General features: G+C 39.7%; 1 protein-coding gene across 44 annotated transcripts in view; it reads right to left on the bottom strand.

Annotated features, from left to right (window-relative positions):
• rims2a (regulating synaptic membrane exocytosis 2a) overlaps positions 1-19,882 on the bottom strand; it is a 725,652-nt gene that overhangs the window by 215,143 nt on the left and 490,627 nt on the right. For all 44 annotated transcript variants that reach the window (XM_034173773.1, XM_034173780.1, XM_034173800.1 and 41 more), the window contains one exon: positions 17,362-17,500. In XM_034173773.1, coding sequence (XP_034029664.1) covers positions 17,362-17,500 — 139 coding nt within the window. The remainder of the gene's footprint in view (positions 1-17,361; positions 17,501-19,882) is intronic.

Raw genomic sequence — 19,882 nt, 5'->3', positions numbered from 1 at the left:
GCTCCAAAGGGAGTGGGTGATGTTCTCAAGACGTTAGGGCCCTGTCCCACTGGGGAGAGGATTAATTGCGCATGAATTGAGTATGAAAAGTTCGGGCGTTCGTTGTCGTCTGCAACAAAAATGGCCAAAAATGACAAATGTCCCAGTATGAATTACGGATATATTAATAATATATAGCGAATATATGATGAACATTCACGGTTATATAACGCATGTAGTGAGGAAACTGATCCCACACATTGAGATTATTACGGGTGTATTATGAATGCATCACACACGTGTTGCGCGTGCACGGCATCTGCATTGCGGTCATAAAATAAGCTCACTCGGGCCGTCGGCATCACTATTCACACCAATAATACAGGCTCTGAAGCATTTGCTGGACTTGGACATGTTGATCAGAGTTAATGTTCTTGTTGTCATGCGAGGGTTAACTGTTCATGAGTTTGGGGAGCAGGAGGGGGGAAGCCGCTTGGGGTGTGAGACATTTTTTTTTTTTTTTTTGGGGGGAGTGTCACAGAAAAAAGACTTCAGCATGAGTTGTGGCTAAACAGCAACTCTTCTTTTTGTTGGTGTTAAATAAAAGTCCTGGAGGAGAACCGATTGCAGCAGCTATTACATCTTGTGGATCTACACAGCCGGACCGGCACTGACTCACTTTCTGCCACATATAGCACTTTGGGTTTACGTGACGTGTTTGTTATGCATTCACAGATTGTCCGCAAAGCAGCTACAAAGCAGATGTTATAAAAACGCTTTATTCGTGGCCAATCTGTATGCAATCGCTACAACATATTTTAGTTTGTGATGTGGATGTGTTAGGCATGATATATATCTGTTTTACACACTGTCCCAGTCTGCTGCCAAGCCACAAATCCCCGTAGGTTGCGGATATCAGTGGTTAACGGCAGATATACAGCGCATAGAGTGATAGTGAAATACTGTCATTATTATTGATTTAGAGTAATTATATTTTATTAATGCTAAATACATAAAGCTGAGGGTTATGCATTTCAAATAAATAGGATTTATTACAGTAATGAATATGCATCATGTAAGGTTTATTTGGTAGGTTTGTATTAAAATTATCTAAAAAAGTAAATGGCAATTTGTCATGTATAAAATTACATAAATCGTAAAAGTTAGGGTTAAATATTTCTGTGAGTGTAACAATATCCTTGTAAAGAAGCTTGAGTGTGACGCAGCCACCTGTGTTGTTATATTTCATCATGGATGAGCAGTTCTTGAGTGAAGCTGCAGCACCTCCTTCCTCATGATGCAAGCACAGCATTTCTTAATACAGCAATTTCATATGTTGAGAAATGGTTCAACTTATTGAGGACAATTGGCTATTCTCACTGCAACCTCTCTCTCTCTGAGCCATCATGGCACACTGACGTTTAGTGATATTGAAAGGGTCACTGGCAAGCTCAACCTCATCCATAAAGTCAACATGGATGAACTTTATGATACACATTCTACAACCCCAATTCCAATGAAGTTGGGACATTGTGTAAAATGTAAATTAAAAACAGAATATAATGATTTGCAAATCCTCTTCAACCTATATTCAGTTGAATACGCCACAAAGACAAGATATTTAATGTTCAAACTGATCAACTTTATTGTTTTTGTGCAAATATTTGCTCATTTTGAAATGGATGCCTGCAACACGTTTAAAAAAAGCTGGGACAATGGTATGTTTAAATCAAATCAAATCAATTTTATTTATATAGCACCAAATCACAACAAACAGTTGCCCCAAAGCGCTTTATACTGTAAGGCAAAAGCCATAGAATAATTACAGAAAAACCCCAACGGTCAAACGACCCCCTGTGAGCAAGCACTTGGCGACAGTGGTAAGGAAAAACTCCCTTTTAACAGGAAGAAACCTCCAGCAGAACCAGGCTCAGGGAGGGGCAGTCTTCTGCTGGGACTGGTTGGGTCTGAGGGGAGAGAATCAGGAAAAAGACATGCAGTGGAAGAGAGCAGAGATCAGTCACTAATGATTAAATGCAGAGTGGTGCATACAGAGCAAAAAGAGAAAGAAACACTCAGTGCATCATGGGAACCCCCCAGCAGTCTAAGTCTATAGCAGCATAACTAAGGGATGGTTCAGGGTCACCTGATCCAGCCCTAACTATAAGCTTTAGCAAAAAGGAAAGTTTAAGCCTAATCTTAAAAGTAGAGAGGGTGTCTGTCTCCCTGATCCGAATTGGGAGCTGGTTCCACAGGAGTGGAGCCTGAAAGCTGAAGGCTCTGCCTCCCATTCTACTCTTAAAAACCCTAGGAACTACAAATAAGCCTGAGAGCGAAGTGCTCTATTGGGGTGATATGGTACTATGAGGTCCCTAAGATAAGATGAGACCTGATTATTCAAAACCTTATAAGAAGAAGAATTTTAAATTCTATTCTAGAATTAACAGGAAGCCAATGAAGAGAGGCCAATATGGGTGAAATATGCTCTCTCCTTGCTCTCCCTGCAGCATTTTGAATTAACTGAAGGCTTTTCAGGGAACTTTTAGGACAACCTGATAATAATGAATTGCAATAGTCCAGCCTAGAGGAAATAAATGCATGAATTAGTTTTTCAGCATCACTCTGAGACAAGAACTTTCTAATTTTAGAGATATTGCGCAAATGCAAAAAAGCAGTCCTTCATATTTGCTTAATATGCACACTGAAAGACATATCCTGATCAAAAATGACTCCAAGATTTCTCACAGTATTACTAGAGGTCAGGGTAATGCCATCCATAGTAAGGATCTGGTTAGACACTATGTTTCTAAGATTTGTGGGGCCAAGTACAATAACTTCAGTTTTATCTGAATTTAAAAGCAGGAAATTAGAGGTCATCCATGTCTTTGTAAGACATTCCTGCAGTTTAGCTAATTGGTGTGTGTCCTTTGGCTTCATGGATAGATAAAGCTGGGTATCATCTGCGTAACAATGAAAATTTAAGCAATGCTTTCTAATAATACTGCCTAAGGGAAGCATGTATAAAGTGAATAAAATTGGTCCTAGCACAGAACCTTGTGGAACTCCATAATTAACTTTAGTCTGTGAAAAAGATTCCCCATTTACATGAACAAATTGTAATCTATTAGATAAATATGGTTCAAACCACTGCAGCGCAGTGCCTTTAATACCTATGGCATGCTCTAATCTCTGTAATAAAATTTTATGGTCAGCAGTATCAAAAGCAGCACTGAGGTCTAACAGGACAAGCACAGAGATGAGTCCACTGTCTGAGGCCATAAGAAGATCATTTGTAACCTTCACTAATGCTGTTTCTGTACTATGATGAATTCTAAAACCTGACTGAAACTCTTTAAATAGACCATTCCTCTGCAGATGATCAGTTAGCTGTTTTACAACTACCCTTTCAAGAATTTTTGTATGTTTACCACTGTGTTACATCACCTTTCCTTCTAACAACACTCAATAAGCATTTGGGAACTGAAGACACTAATTGTTGAAGCTTTGCAGGTGGAATTCTTTCCCATTCTTGCTTGATGTATGACTTCACTTGTTCAACAGTCTGAGGTCTCCATTGTCGTATTTTGTGCTTCATAATGCACCACACATTTTCAATGGGTGACAGGTCTGGACTGCAGGCAGGCCAGTCTTTTACTACAAAGCAATGCTGTTGGAACATGTGCAGTATTGATGGTGCCATCACAGATGTGTAAGTTGCCCATGTCATGGGCACTAACACACCCCCATATCATCACAGATGCTGGCTTTGAACTTTGTGCTGGTAACAATCTGGATGGTCTTTTTCCTCTATTGTCTGGAGGACACGACGTTCATGATTTCCAAAAACAATTTGAAATGTGGACTAATGAGACAAAAGCACACTTTTCCACTTTGCGTCTGTCCATTTCAAATGAGCTCGGGCCCAGAGAATGCGGTGGCGTTTCTGGATGTTGTTGATGTATGGCTTTTGCTTTGCATGGTAGAGTTTTAACTTGCACTTTGGTAATGAGTATATATGTATGTAAGTATGTATATAAGGGGTGGGCGTTTATAAGCTTTGCTTCTGCTCACCCCCTTTTGGTCACACATGTCACTGTGGAATTGTCTTGTGTACCAGTTTTTTTTTTTTTTGTTATTGTTGAGTTTGTGTACCAAATAAATAAAATAAATTCAAATTCAATTCACTTGTAGATGTAGTGACGAACTGTGTTAACTGACAATGGTTTTCTGAAGTGTTCCTGAGCCCACACAGTAAGATCCGTTACACAGTTTTTAATGCAGTGGCGCCTGAGGGATTGAAGGTCACGGGCATTCAATGTTGGTTTTTGGCCTTGCTGCTTATGTATAGAAAGTGCTCCAGATTCTCTGAATCTTCTGATTAGATTATGGATTGTATTTTGATGGAATCCCTAAATTCCTTGCAACTGAATGTTGAGAAACATTGTTCTTAAAACTGTTGGACTATTTTTCACACAGTTGTTTGCAAAGTGGTGATTCTCACCCCATCTCTTCTTGTGAACGGCTGAGCCTTTTGGGGATGCCCCTTTTATACCCAATCATGACAGTCACAATTACTGTCCTCGGTTCCCAAATGGTTATTGAGTGTTGTTAGAAGGAATGGTGATGTAACACAGTGGTAAACATACCACTGTCCCAGCTTTTTTGAAACGTGTTGCAGGCATCCATTTCAAAATGAGCAAATATTTGCACAAAAACAATAAAGTTTATCAGTTTGAACATTAAATATCTTGTCTTTGTGGTGTATTCAATTGAATATAGGTTGAAGAGGATTTGCAAATCATTGTATTCTGTTTTTATTTACATTTTACACAACATCAGAACTTCATTGGAATTGGGGTTGTAGTACAGAATATGCTTTTCTGAGGTTAGAACTGAGATTTGCTGTAGATAAAGATGAATTTTAAAAGCAGTGCATATTCACTGACAGTGGGATCATTGTGACCGAGCAGCCTTTACCAGATGCCACCCTAGAAGGCTGACCATCATCAAACTTCTTCAATGATGCCACCAGCAATGACTGACTCTTTACTACCTTTACCAAGTGTGTACAGTTGCATGATGACCAGACATAGCCAGCTGCCTGTATTTAGCACTGTCATCTTTGTGTTTTACTGCAGTGAAGACACAACTGGGTAATGTCCCGAGTGAGATCATAATTATATTGGTCAATGATGCTCACATACAGAGACCTTTATCAAACTAGACTAGTGAATGGTGTGAATAAAGGTGTTTTTTTTAACATTCTGAGTATATTTCGGCCTCGGCGCCACCAGGGGGCGTTTGGGGGCGACGCCCCCTCACGTCATCAACCTCTCCCCCTCGGATGTGAGAGTTATCAAAAATAAAAATAAAAAAGAAAGAAAAAGAAATACTGGAAAATATAGCGCCTCGCAGTTTCGCGGATTTTTTTTTCTTTTTTTTTACAGCGCATTGTGCTCTGCGTCCTCATCAAGCAGGCCGGTGTTCTGTCGAGATGACCGGACACCTGTTGCGGTACCGCTAAGGGAGAGTACGCGCATTGTGTTCTGTGTGTCTACGTTCAAATAATAATTAAAAAAAATACTGTCATCACTCTTTACTCTTACTCAGTCAGTCTCTTACAACAGTGTAGCCTAAATACACGCACTTTCTGGGAGCGCACTCAATTCATTACGCACGCTCAGAGGCATGTCCCCTCCGGTGTGCACTTTTTTTTTGGGGGGGGGGGGGGGGTGCGACCCCGCCCCCTGTGCGCCGGCCTGGTATATTTCCAGTCATGAGTTGGAGGTTACAGACACCTGCATGCATACACTCTGCTTGCACACACAGGACTGCACATTACAGCATCAAATGCATCCAAAGTAAGTTGAAAACAAAAATGAATTAGAACAAATGCAAAATGTCACCACAGTGCCTTCAGTCAGGGAGCTTTAATGGCTCCACACGTTTGATGCTCATTTCCTTACCAAAACAGTAATGGGCCAGTTTCCAAGGCAGCCAGTTATTTAAGGGAACAACAGATGAAAATGTGATTGGTTTTAAACTTAAAATACACCTATGAGTGGAGTTGGACATACCATTTGCATTGGAGCTCCAGTGCATTAGATTGTGCACTATAGCTTGTCCAGATATGGCCCTAATGATCAAAATCAGCAGTTTCATCAGGATAGGCTGCAGTGAGCTGATGCCTGACCTGCAATCACTCAGAAAGAACTCTGAATTTTACTCTGTGCCTTCACATGGTGCTGATGATGCAGGACGACTGCACCAAAACTGCCCATAAATGGCTCACTTTGGGGTCATTTGTGAATACTGTGTGAACATAAACCAAACTAGAACCAACTGACAGGAATATGAATGGCAGCAGTTCATTACAAAGTGGTGGAACCTTTAGGCTGCATTCACATGCTGGCGGTGAGCGACAGACAGTAAGCTGAATCCCGTGTTCAGTACAAGGACGACAGAAAATCCCGCCATCACCCGCGATGGCACAGGTTAACCAAAGGTAAAACGCTAAACTTAGAACCAACTGGATAATAATTTATACTTAATGACAGTGAAAAAAAACATCAAGAGAGTGATTATTTCAGAGCAGAGACACTGGATTTTAAAGCAAGAAACGCCTGTGTGAGTGGGAGTATGTGGCTCGCATATCTCTCTGTCAGATCGACCTCAGCTATCGGATATGGCTTGTGCATAGCATGATGATGTGTATCATTTATTATGAAAATTTTAGGAATTAATTTTCAAAACCTGCATTTTGAAACCATTATTTTGATTAACATTGTAACACTGGTACTTCCAAGATGGCGGCTCACTGATGTTACTGGCAGCAAAGTTAAACAACATCAGATAGTTCATGTTGCTCACACCATTTCACAGTAAAATGTTTAATGCCAGCATCCCAGCAAATGTTTTACTGTGAGACGCATCCTGTCAGTGTTCCTTGCAACTGAGTTTAACTTAACACTAAGGAGTTGTTAGCTAAAATCTGTATTTTTTTTTTTTGCTAACACCAACAAATTTCCCACTATTTCTACAATGTTTCAATATGTACATAATGTTGGGAGGGTGTCGTAACACGGACCCACAACAGGGGGCGCTAATGAACGGACAATGGATAAGGGAAGGAGTAACAATTTAATGTTGCACAAGAACACAACGTAAAATAAACAAAGGTACTGCCAATCACACACAAGAGGATTGCGGGCAGGCTCGAAGATAGGAGACCTCAGATGAACGAAGAGCCGGGACCCACACCGCTTCTACCACCAACGGCCTGAAGAACACCGAAGCCGCCAATCCCCGAGTCCCCAGGTGGTCTCTGTCCTCCGTTGTCGGCCCTGGTACTGCTGGCAGAAAAAACAGAAGGTAGTGAGTGTGAATCCTCACACCCAGCAACCTTGATTACTGATTCTTGTGGAGGGAGAGCCTCCACCTCCAATCATACACACGTGCAGCTCCGAAAATCCAGTCAAGGAATACCACCAGGAAAAAACAGCTGCAAAACAGATCAGATTATTATTCGACGTATAAGTCAGCAGAGAGATTACCTTGTATCGTAAGAGATTTCTCGGCGAGGAGGTGGAGTCGCCGCCCGGCTTTTATGGTGATGGTGATGATGAGATGATGAGTGACAGCTGGTGTTGAGGATGATTGACGGCTGTCGCTCCCAGTGGTTCTGGCGCCCTCTTGTGCTTGAAGCCCGCACTCCAAGCAGGGCGCCATCCGGTGGTGGTGAGCCAGCAGTACCTCCTCTTCGGCGGCCCACACAACACATAAGCTGAATAAAATCTTATATTTGTTGTGAGTTCAACTTTAAATAAACTGTTCAGGGGGTGGAGTGCTGTGTTTCAGATATTCTAAATGTTCTGTTTCATTTTGTTTGAGTCTCTTCCAATAATCTGTTTTATAGGAATCCTTTTATACTTTCATATAATTGATAATAAAACAGATTTTTAAAAACAATATGAAATACTATATTCAAATAATAATATAATATATCAATCAAAACATAGAGCTGAATAACAAAAAAAAGTGCTTATTATCAACTCAATCCTTTATTATGAAGTTTTTTGGGATTTATTTTCAAAACCTTTATTTTGTGGGGGGGACTACCCCCAACACACACACACACACACACACACACACACACACACACACACACACACACACACACACACACACACACACACACACACACACACACACACACACACACACACACACACACACACACACCAAGTGTGCACGCTAATAATGTCTGCATCCTTGCACTATTCTTCTTCAAGCTTCAACACTTAATTCAATAACTAATATTGTGTGAATAACCTGTGTGATATTACATAGAGAAATTACACTGCAGCACCAGGAAACTCACTTTTTAAACAATCAGTGAGAGCTTCCTCTTTTAATTAAACATTTTGAAAAACAAAAAAGTCATTGCTCCTCAAAATGACAGTGATTCATGTCATTACCTACCGTTAGCCACTGCGGATAACAGCCATTCACATTATAAGGCCCAGTGTGGTGGTTTTTATACCACAAACCTGAATGCAGTATTACTGTTGGGTGTCACAGCACCAAAACTGCCCCATAAATGACTGAGCTCATGAGTGAAAACTATGAATGTGAACTGCAGGAGAATCAACAAAGAGTAATGTGACTTTGAAATAAGAAACTGTTTTCTCCAAAAGCACCTACACAGTGATGGAACCGCGATGCTGCATTCAGGTGAAGGTGGTAATCCTCATGTTTTCATCTAAGAATGTGTAAAATTAAAATGTTATATTGTTCAATTAAGTTATTGCCCATTAACACTGCAAAATGTTAACACACCACGACCACCATAAGAACCAGTATGACCTTTTTTTGATTTCTCTTTTTTGTTATTTTGTTTTTTACTACCACCATCTGAATGCAGCATTAATACTGTGTGCCAGAATGTTATGAAGGACAACATAAATGCCGTGCATTTAACACCGTCAGGGTGGTCTCCAACTGCTAATGGTTTTGGCCCCAATTTTCATCCCCATTTCAAAATTGAGGAAAACAGGCCTGTTTAAATCAGTTGTATTGAACAGGCAAAATTCACAATACCTACTATTATATATCTGCTTATATACAAGTGGAATCAAGTATTCCTGTGTGCTGTGTGTGTCCTCCTTTGCCTGTCGTGTGTACAATCTCTGCGTCTTATGTGTTTGTGTGTATGTATGAGTTTGTGTGTCCTCCTTTGCCTGTTGTGTGTGCCGTCTCTGTGTCTTGTGTGTGTGTGTGTATGTGTTGTAATAAGTCCCCTGCCCATGTCAGTCATCTGTTTCTCTCCTTGTGTTCAGTCTGTGTCTTTTCATTTGCTTTGTGTTCGCACAATTAACTCTGAGTTCCATGTTGCTTTTCTGCTTTAGTCTGGGTTTAGGTTTTTGTCGTCGTTTAGTTCTGATTGTCATTTGTGTTTTGATCACCTCCTTATTTCCGTCTTAGCTTTCAGGTTGGTTTCGACACGGTTGCACTTTGTTCACTTCCGGGTTTCACGTTGGTTTCTATTATTATAATATGATTTCTCTTCTTCTGTGGTTATGTTTTGTTATTGTGATGATTTACTCACCCTGTGATGTCTGCTGTATTGTTCATCACTGGCAATTGTCTGATTAGTTGTTGGCCACCTTGTGTTCTGTTTATTTCCAGATGTGTTTCCTGTTCTGATTTTGCGCACCTGTTCTCATTAGTCATTTTGGTATTTAGCCTCTCACCTGTTCATTAGTCCGTGTTCGGTTCGTTCCTTTATCTGCACCCCACGCTCTGTGGGGAGCAGACAAAGGATCTCTGTGATTTCCCCGTTGTCATCTAGCTCATTCTGGTTTTGTGATAGTTTGTTCTCCCTGTAGTCTCCCGGTTTTGTGCCACCACCTTATGTGGACATTTTTTGTACACTTGTCTCATCACACACTGTTTGAACTGTTTGCTCGTGGCTTCCCAATAAACCACGTGGGTAGCAATGTTGCCAAAGTAACTTTGAAAAGTTACTTTTTCAATTAATGTTTAGTTGCTTTATACAGCTATTTTGTAGTTAATTCATTAGTAGGTTTATGCAGTTACTTTATTACCAGCTGCCAACAACTTGCAACTAATAAGTAGTGTAACTAATAAGGTAACTAGTAATCTAACTTGGTTACTCTTAAGATTGAGTAATCAGCAAAGTTACTAATCAGCAAAGTAACTAATAGTTACTTTTCTGAGTACTCAATCTTAAAAATAGCCAGGTTAGATTAATAGTTGCTTTATTAGTTGCATTCAGCAGCAGCCGACAAGTTGTCCGCAGCTGCCAATAAAGTAACTGTAAAAAGTAACTGTAAAATGCACCTGTAAAAAGTAACTAATAAAGTAACTTTTCAAAGTTACTTTGGCAACACTGCTGGGTAGTGACATACTCATTTCTTCACTGTGCAATATTGGGTTCAACTTATAACAAATACCTTACAGCTTGTCTGTCCACTTTCACCTCTTTAAGATTACCTCCAATCTGCACCAATTAAATCTGATTATTCACATCTTGTAGGTCATAATTCATCCAGATGTTACAAATATTTTAATCACGCTTAAAACTTTCCTGATTGCACACAATGTCTACAATGCTGCTTTAACCAGATTACCTACCCTATGGTCACATTAGCAACAAATGACTGCGGCAAGAAGTTGGCTTTATCACTTGATGGGCATTCCCAGGGCATGCACTATAACATCTCCGTAAAATGTCTATCACTTCAGAGATGTGATCTGGTTGCAACAAAAAACAAAAACAGTGTTTTTAGATTTAGAAGTGTTTATTTCTTGCTACGCTTTACAATACATATGCGAAACAGATTAGGTTGATACAGAAATACAGGCTTTGGAGTGTATTCCACCTTCTTGGATTATTTTATTAAAGCGAACAATCCTCTGATATCATTCTGCCTAGACACTCGGATTAGCCAGTGTTGCTCAGCATTTGCATAAAATAGACTTCTGATCTATTTTGGCCTCACCTAAATAGACCGTTGTCTCTTGCCACTGCAAAAAAAAAAAACAAAAAAAAAAAACAACACCTGCTCTGATTGAAAATGAATGGCAAGTTATCACTTTGCTTCTGTAGCCAGCTGTCGCTTGTAGCTAATCTGATTGTAGGTTTACACCTGAGTTCAGGCCCCAACTGGGTACCTTTTTTGTCTTTTATTTTTGGCACCAAAAACAGACAACTGGGTATCAAAAATTGGCAATGGAAGACCACCCAGGCAGTATTGTTTCATCAAATAAAAAAGGGCAAGTGGGTTGGAGGTTATTTTTAACAAAAATTGGTGTCGGTTTTGGGGTGCTGGGGTACAGAGATGAGGCTTCATGCATTCTCAGGTAAACGTCTACCTGGAGTCCAAGTGAGGATCATCAATAGGCTGAGTATATCTGGTTGGAGGTAGGGTGAGAAAATGGCTGCAACCACATGGAGGGAGGAGAGAAGACAGATGGATCTGAGATGGCGCTGAGGAACGAAGTAGGAAGAAAGGATTGGAGACAAACTCAGAGGTAGAGAGTTGTGGAAAGAGCAGAAGGGAGAATGACAAATTCCTCAAAGAGGTGGAGAAAGCTAAAAGGGAAAGTGGAAAGAACAGTTTCAAAACAAGCGACAAGACAACATTATGGTGAGGAGAAGTCTTCCTCAGCTTTACCACACAGACACATGAAAGGGATGCACTAAAGAAACCAGGAGCATTTGCCACAGATAAATCACAACTGAAGTCCAACACTTGCTTGACTTCTGGACTTAGAACAAACCTACACAAGACCTCCAGAATGGTTCAACAAGGAAAACAGAGAACATTGCATCACACTTCTTCTGCAGTGACCAGTTGTTTCAAGTTTTAAACAAAGTAAGAGTTTCTTAAAAATAAAAAAAGGTTATTTTGCTTGTGGTGGAGGGGTACTGCAGTCATTTCCGGTGTCATTTTCCACTGGATGCTGTTAATTAAAGCTGCTGAAATACACTCCACTAATCACGACCCATACAATTTCGGTAAGTGGATTTTTTTGAGTCAGTCAATGATTTAGGCCGGGCCTCAGAAACATTAAATAAAGCTAATTGGAGGAAGGAAAGTAGCTGCAGCTGGGCAGTGCCAAACACTATGACTGGACTCGGGAGCTCTAAAGCAAGATTTTATGCTGATAGAAGAGAAGTGAACATTTCGACCAGCACAGTGAAATACACAGTGAAAACACTGCTTACTGATGATTTGACCATTGGACAAAGAGAAGAACATTAATATTAGTTTGAAATTTCTAAAACATTTTACAAATTGGTTTGAAGTCTGAATCCAAAGCTGGTGAAACGTTTAACAAGGCAGTGATCTCCATTGATGTTAGAACACTGCTAAAGGCAAGAAAACTTGATTTGCCTGTCAATTTTATTCATCTGTATTATAATCGCCAAGAGGCCTCTATGTGCGTGCGTGCGGCTTTTATCATGGACAAACTGGGGAGAGCTGACATTTGCTGTTTAGTATACTTATGTATTTTGGGTCAAAGATGAACGCTGCAAAAACAGAAAGTTGACAGGAAAGTTGGAGAAATTAGCGATATTAGCTAACAACAGTGAACAATGGACTTTGTGCTGCAATGCACCATGGGAGTTTGGGGTTTGGGGATTTTAAATGTTGTTATGTGGTCCATTTCATGTTAGTTTAACAGTGTTGTTAGTGTTATTTATTTATTGTGTTTTTGTAGTTCAACTGGATTAGTCAGTTTAGTTAAAGGACATACGTCACGTTTTTTAACGTCCTATTTAGTAAGACAACATAAAAGTACTGATTGTAAGTGTCTCTGCACACGTGCTAATAATTAGTGATTGCTGATGTATATTATTCCTTTCACTCTGAGCGTTAGAAGGTGCATTTCCAGAAAACATTTCACTTGGCAATTCTCTGCATTTTTCAGTGTGTGACGTCCTTATTAGCAAAACAGAAACATCCCAATGACTGACAGACAGAGGGAAAAGAACCTTCTCCATCCAAAAACGAAGCTTCTGAGCTGCCATTCGAAAGTGATGGCTCAGATTTACAGAGAGGAGACAACACGCTTCACCCCAAAACTTGTAACTTTTTCAGAGTGTCGGATTTTGGAGCCTAAAGTGTGGTGACGCGCTGTTTGTTATTGAAGCTGTGTACATGGGTGTGGGGACGTCTGACAATGTTTTTAACAGACTGCCTGGACATAGACATGGATTTGTTACATTGGAAAAAGTCAGATTACATTATTTCCAGGAGTTCATGGACGTTATTTTACTTGCCATGATCGAGAGAGAGGCAGAGCTGCAGCCGCGGCGATCTCACACGCGAGCGCATGCTTCTTTGATCGCGTGAAGTTTACATTTGGAAATTAATCCATAACACGACACTGAGTCTGGCATGTTCAGGATTTTACCCCTTTTATGTTTTGTGGCCAAATTTCAATTCTTTTTTTTACTTTGAGTGTAAAGTTGGAGGTGTGTATGTGTGCTGCAAAGTTCGCTCTGTGTGTGTGTGTGTCTGTGTGTGTGTGCACACGCGTGCACATGTGCGCGCTTTGCAGCTGACGAGATGCTCATTTTCCCCCGGCAGCAGATGTATTTTTTTAATTATTTATTTTTTTAGATTTTATTGATAACAACACTCATAATTAATCATGCACAAAACTGATCCTGGAGCAGAGATGGTTATTGACAGGCTGCGTTTTGGACTCGTAGCAGTGCAGGTGCACAGAAACCTTCTTGGAGCAGCAGCTTTTACCATGACTACATCAAAATTAACAGTTATTCTTAAAAACAAGCCATCATAACACAACATCACACTTATGACAGCTTTGGAATTAATCTGTGCCTCTGTTCTTAACCTTATCAGCTACAGTCCCTTGAAGTGCACACTGGGATGGTACTTTGAAACCGGTCACGGAAGTGCACAAAGCAATCCGGGTGGTTCATCAGATGGTCACTAACAGCTTAAATCTTAATTATGATTTTGGTGTGACATGTCCTTTAAGTGTCATGTTGCCATGACCATGAGTGAAAAGTGTAGTGTGTTTGATGTCTTCCGCCACTGTCTCTGTTTGTGTGTGTGTAAAAATAAAACACCTGAATACAGAAAAGACAAAATGCTCTGCGTGTGTGTGTGCATGCATGTGTAATTTCGATCATGGACAAACTGTGGAGACCTGACATTTGCTGTTTGGTATGCTTATGTATTTTGTGTCAAGAATGAACGGAACATTGATAGGAGTAATATTTTTGGAGAAACTACAACAACACTGAACAATGGACACTGGCAGTAAAAACAACAATAATAATAATAATAATAATAGTGTGTATATGATAACCTAAACAATTTATAAATACATTCAGACAGTAAATTAACATAAAAAATTACATCATTATCAGAAAATATAAGGCTTTTGTTCTTCTAAAAACTGTTGAGGTGTAAGGTCTAAGGTTCAAAAAACATTCTGGACTCACACGCCATTCCAAGTCATTACAGAAATGTCAGCTAACTATTTTATAAACACTACCCAATCTAGTACCCGTGGATCCCCACGGACACCCGCTAGTTTATTTTTGAACAATTAATCCATAAATTGTTTAGTATGAAGAATGTCATAAAAAACACTTTTATTTTTTTCCACAGAAATAAATTTGAATGGTTTCTTTAATCAGCAGCCCAATCGTTATTCAGTGTTTAAAGAAACACAGCAAAACCACCAGTGTTAAATTAACACTTTGATTGTGTTAAATAATTAACAGCAGAAAGTACCGTGCTGACACTGGTGATTCTGCTGTGTAGAGATGGGGAAAATATGGAATCCACACAGGTTGCCACAACATATAAAATACTTTCCAAGCCATTAACATCCAGAGCACTGGAGGTGAAACTTGGCTGAGGCTAAGACTTTGATGATCTATAGCACACAGTGTAAAGTGCATAGCACAAGATCATTTGAGGCATGTTCAGCTCCACTTTCTTATTTACATGGCAGATAATCTGAGCACAAAATAAGGTGCACAGTGCAAAGGAGTTGTATTTAGTCAATCAGTCATGGGTTTCCTCTGGACAAGATCTCACTTCATCCAGTCAGACTGTCACCTGTTACTGCTTTCAGGAGTGGTGTTCCTTTGAACCTGGTGCACTGCTGTTTAGATAGTGGACTCGGTAAGTGACAGAAGTGAGAGGTTTTCTGGCACACAAAGGATCAAAGCATGCAGCAAACTGTTTACAAAAGCAACAGTTATCCACCTAAGCTCCCTGAGGCGAAGCAATTGAGCAACTCATTCCTGCAACGCCTCCACCTCCACCCACCACTTTATCTTCTACATATCCCATCAATGTGCAGACAGACCCCTGCTTCTCCTTGACTATACCCTGGCCAGTCCTGTCATGCTGCTCTCTACCTATGAACCTGGAGAGGAATTCAACCAGCATAAAAAAAAATGGTACATATTTTTTACTTTTATTTGTTTAACTTTTGTTTTCAGTACAGTTTCATTGTAGTGTGTTGTTCTAATGTACAGTCCTCCAAGTAGAGTGTACACAAGTTGCGTATCTGAACATTGCATCACACAACTAGCAGAAAACTCTCCATTCTGCTTATAGTAAGACCATGTTTTTGGTGCTCTCTAGTGCAATTGCTTTCTGGTGCCCCATGACAGCAATGAACCAGTACTGCACCTGACCACAACTCAGCAGCACTGGTTGGAAACTCACAATGAAATTTGCGCTGTGCTGTGTGCCATTTGGCATGGGGTGTAAAATAGAAGTGTTCATCATGGATCACACTGTGGAGGTCCTTTGTACTGTACTGGTACTACCTCAGGTCCCAGGATAGGTTAAGTATCCTGACTTACAGTAGAAATCAACTGGATCGCAGTATTTGACTGGGCTTAAAACCTGCTACACATCATCCTTAAAAACATTTTTTAATGCAAAAATCATCATAAAACACACACCCAGAGCAGATTGGCCAGGATTCTTGGTATTTATAGGATTGATATCAAAGTACACAGTACAACAACCGAGAGTGTGACTCATTTCAAATTGATGTTTTCCAGAGTAACAGGAAATAGCATTCCTTTTAATAAAATATTATAGCTTACAAGACCCTTCATTTGAAAATGTTGCCAATCTTTGGTATCCTGCTTCAATGAGCAGTCTTTCACAAAAGGCCCAAATAGTCTTAATAAATATTCAATAATACATAAAAGGCCTACATTGGGGTAATCAATATCCCATTATTCATAAAAGGCCCAAATAGTATTAAACAATTTGCAATTGTTCATAAAAGGCTGAAACAGTGTTACTCAATAACCAATCAATCACAAAAGTCCCAAATAGTGTTAATCAATATATATTCCTTCATCAAAGGCTCAAATGTTGTTAATCAAAATGCAGTCATGCATACAAGGCCCAAATAGTGTGAATTAATATGCAATTACTCATGAAAGGCCTATGTGGTGTTAATCAATATCCAATCATTCATAAATGTCACAAACAGTGTTAATGAGTATGCAATCATACATAAAAGGCCTAAATAGTGTTAATCAATGTCCAATCTTTGTTGAAAGGCCCAACTAGTATTAATCAATATCTAGTTGTTCATAAAAGGCCCAGATATTGTTAATCAAAATGTAGTCATACTTAAAAGGTCCAAATCATCTTAATGAATATACAATCATACATAAAAGGCCCTAATATTTTTTTAATCAAGATGTAATTGTTCATGAAAGGCCTAAATAGTCTTATTATTATCCTATAACAATGATAATTATAGTTTGCGGCATTATGCAGTGAGCCTCAGTTATGTTTAATAATCTATGTGATGGAACAGTTGAGAAATAGCTTTAATTGTAATAATTAATTGGTAGTATTTTGATAGTAAATGCTACATATTCACATTATTTGTTAAAAGAATCTAGCTGATCACCACAAAACTGATGCATTCATGGTCTCTCCATATGACTTTCTAGTTAAAGAGATTTTTCTTGTAAACCTTACAGCCACACCTCCAATCTGTTCTGTAAAATCATTTCTGCTGTTTTACTCAATTCCGCATTTCATCTTAAAAAATAGAAAAATGAAACAATTAATAAATTGTGGGGCATAAAAGCTGCAGGAACCTCATATGGGAATTCCCTGATCCCTGAGACACTGATGTGAGTAAAAGCACAACATGTACTTGAATATCAAATATACTGAAATGTAAACATAAAGTTATACACAGACACAGTCTGTTTTTGTGCAGTAAGTTGGGCTCAGGCTGGTGTGCAAAAACAAGAAAACCTGTTGTATACCAGAGCTCGTCGATCAGCCAGCAGCAGTGAGCTGTGGATTGAGTTACCTGGAGGGTGGGGGGACGCTGGGAGAGCGCGAACGCGCCCGGTTTATATCAGCTGACCGCGAGCAGTGGTTGGATGACATCACCTGCTCAGGCACAGACAACGTGGAGCTTTGGAAGTCTCTGCCATTTGGACGGTAATCTGTGAAGAGATGGCAGAACGGGATCAAAGACGAGTCAAAAAACAGAGTCCTGCTGATTCTAAACCCAAAGACTGTGCAGGGACACCCCAAACAAACAAGCTGCCAAATGTTGTGTGCTCATTTTATTGTCTAATATCTCTGTGTGGCTTTCCTGAATTTTTAAAGAATAGTAGCATATCAAATAAAATAAAACAAAATTTGCTTTTAAAAAGATAAGGTTTATACACAGGTGTAAATAATCAGGATCACTGAAATTAATGTTTTCTGGATAATGATTAGTTCTGTGACGTTCATTAGCCACAGTTGAGGTCACTGCCATGTGCTATTATAGTTAACTGTTATTCAAAGGAGTGTGTAGCACATGGAAAATAGCAAATTAATAAAAATAGACAAAAATTGAAAGGTAATGTAACGAAATGGTGACCTTCAGTTTTTCATATTTTATACAACTTTTGTTGCTTGCAATAAATGTGTTCAAACATTTAAAAAAACGATGCAGCTTCATTTCAATAAAAGTGAAATTTGGACATGATAAACAGTATATGGACTGCACACTGTACAACCACAGTGATGGCTGTCTGGCTCTAATTCAATTTACAATTCAATTTATTTCATTTATATAGCGCCAAATCACAACAAAGTTGCCTCAAGGCATTTCACACAAGTAAGGTCTAACCTTACCAACCCCTAGAGCAAGCACACAGGCCACAGTGATAAGGAAAAACTTCCTCTGATGATTTGAAGAAGAAACCTCAAGCAGACCAGACTCTGAGGGGTGACCCTCTGCTTGGGCCATGCTACCGACACAACTGACAATACAAATATACAGGAAATTTTAGGAGTCCATGCTGGCGCACAGGATGGGAGGCTTGCAGAAGAAGACACCCACTTCCATCTCTGGATGGAGCTGCACCTTAAATGGAGAAAAAAAAAAAAGAATCAGGCATCAGAAAGACAACAAATACATTAAAAATAGGCAGCATTTAGCAACAAGAAAAACAAAAGAAATATTAAGGTGATCACCGGACAAGCCCTAAGTTTCACTAAAAAAAACAGACTTTAGATAAAGTTGAAGCCACGGCACGCTCCATTTACTAATAAAATGAATTTAAAAGGGTAGGAAGCATAGTAACATAATGTGCCAGTATGCTAGCCATACAAAAGGGAAAATAAGTGCGTCTTAAGTCTGGACTTGAAAGTCTCTACAGAATCTGACTGTTTTATTGATGCAGGGAGATCATTCCACAGATCATTCTACTGAAAGCTCTGTGACCTGCAGACCTTTTATTCACCCTAGGGACACAAAGTAGTCCTGCACCCTGAGAATGCAGAGCCCGGGCCGGTGTACTGGCTTTAAGTAGGTCAGCTAAGTAGGGAGGTGCCAGTCCGTGAATAATTCTATAGGTTAGTAACAGAACCTTAAAATCTGATCTCACAAAGACAGGAAGACAACGACTGGTCAGGTATGATGTCAACCATGCAAGGGCACTCCCAGTAATCATAAAATGATTCTCCAGTCTATCAAGGGGAATATGATGATCCACAGTATCAAACGCAGCACTGAGATCTAACAGCAACAGAACCGTAGTGGTGTCCAAATCCACTGCAAGCAGAAGATCATTCACCACTTTACTGAGAGCCGTCTCTGTGGAATGATATTTTCTAAAAGCAAACTGCAGTGGCTTGAAAAGATTATTTTCAGTAAGGTGGTCCACAAGCTGCCGTGAAACCACCTTTTCCAGAATTTATAGCAAAATGTTAGATTTGATATCGGCCGATAGTTTTTCAATATACTAGGGTCAAGATTAGATTTCTTAAGTAATGGCTTAATCACTGCAGATATGAAACATATAGGAACAAATCAAGAGGTTAATGACAGATTAATAATTTCCAGCACAGTCAGCCCAAGAGTGGGTCATAGGTCCTTAAACAGTTTTGTTGGTATAGGATCAAATAAGCAGATTTGCTTTTTGTAGATGTTACGAGTTTTTCAGCATGCCTAGTGAGATACTATCAAATTCTGTAAATCTAGGTAATGCCTCAGTGATGGCACCCACCTCAATAGCAGGGTGTAGTGGCTGGGTTAAGGGCCCCTTCACACATAGTATAATTAAGAACAAATTAGGGCAAGTCACGGTGGAACAGCTTGTATGAGCGAACCACTGATTGCCAGACAAAAACACTGCATTTAATTGAATCCCTCTTATCAAGCGGGCAATACAAATATGATCCGTCTGTTCCTCTGTAGATGACCCATGGTCACAGACATACAGTCATGAAATGACATGAATGAGAAGCAGGGCGCTCTTATCATGTCCACATCTGTTAGTGGCGTGTCCAGCCGGCCCCATGCATGTGTCCTGCCCGACACGCATGTCTTG

The sequence above is a fragment of the Thalassophryne amazonica genome, chromosome 7 (assembly GCF_902500255.1).
Source record: "Thalassophryne amazonica chromosome 7, fThaAma1.1, whole genome shotgun sequence".
In the NCBI taxonomy this organism is placed as follows: Eukaryota; Metazoa; Chordata; class Actinopteri; order Batrachoidiformes; family Batrachoididae; genus Thalassophryne; species Thalassophryne amazonica.
Note: the sequence above shows the minus strand (reverse complement) of the source record. Positions and strands in the feature narration are given on the sequence as shown.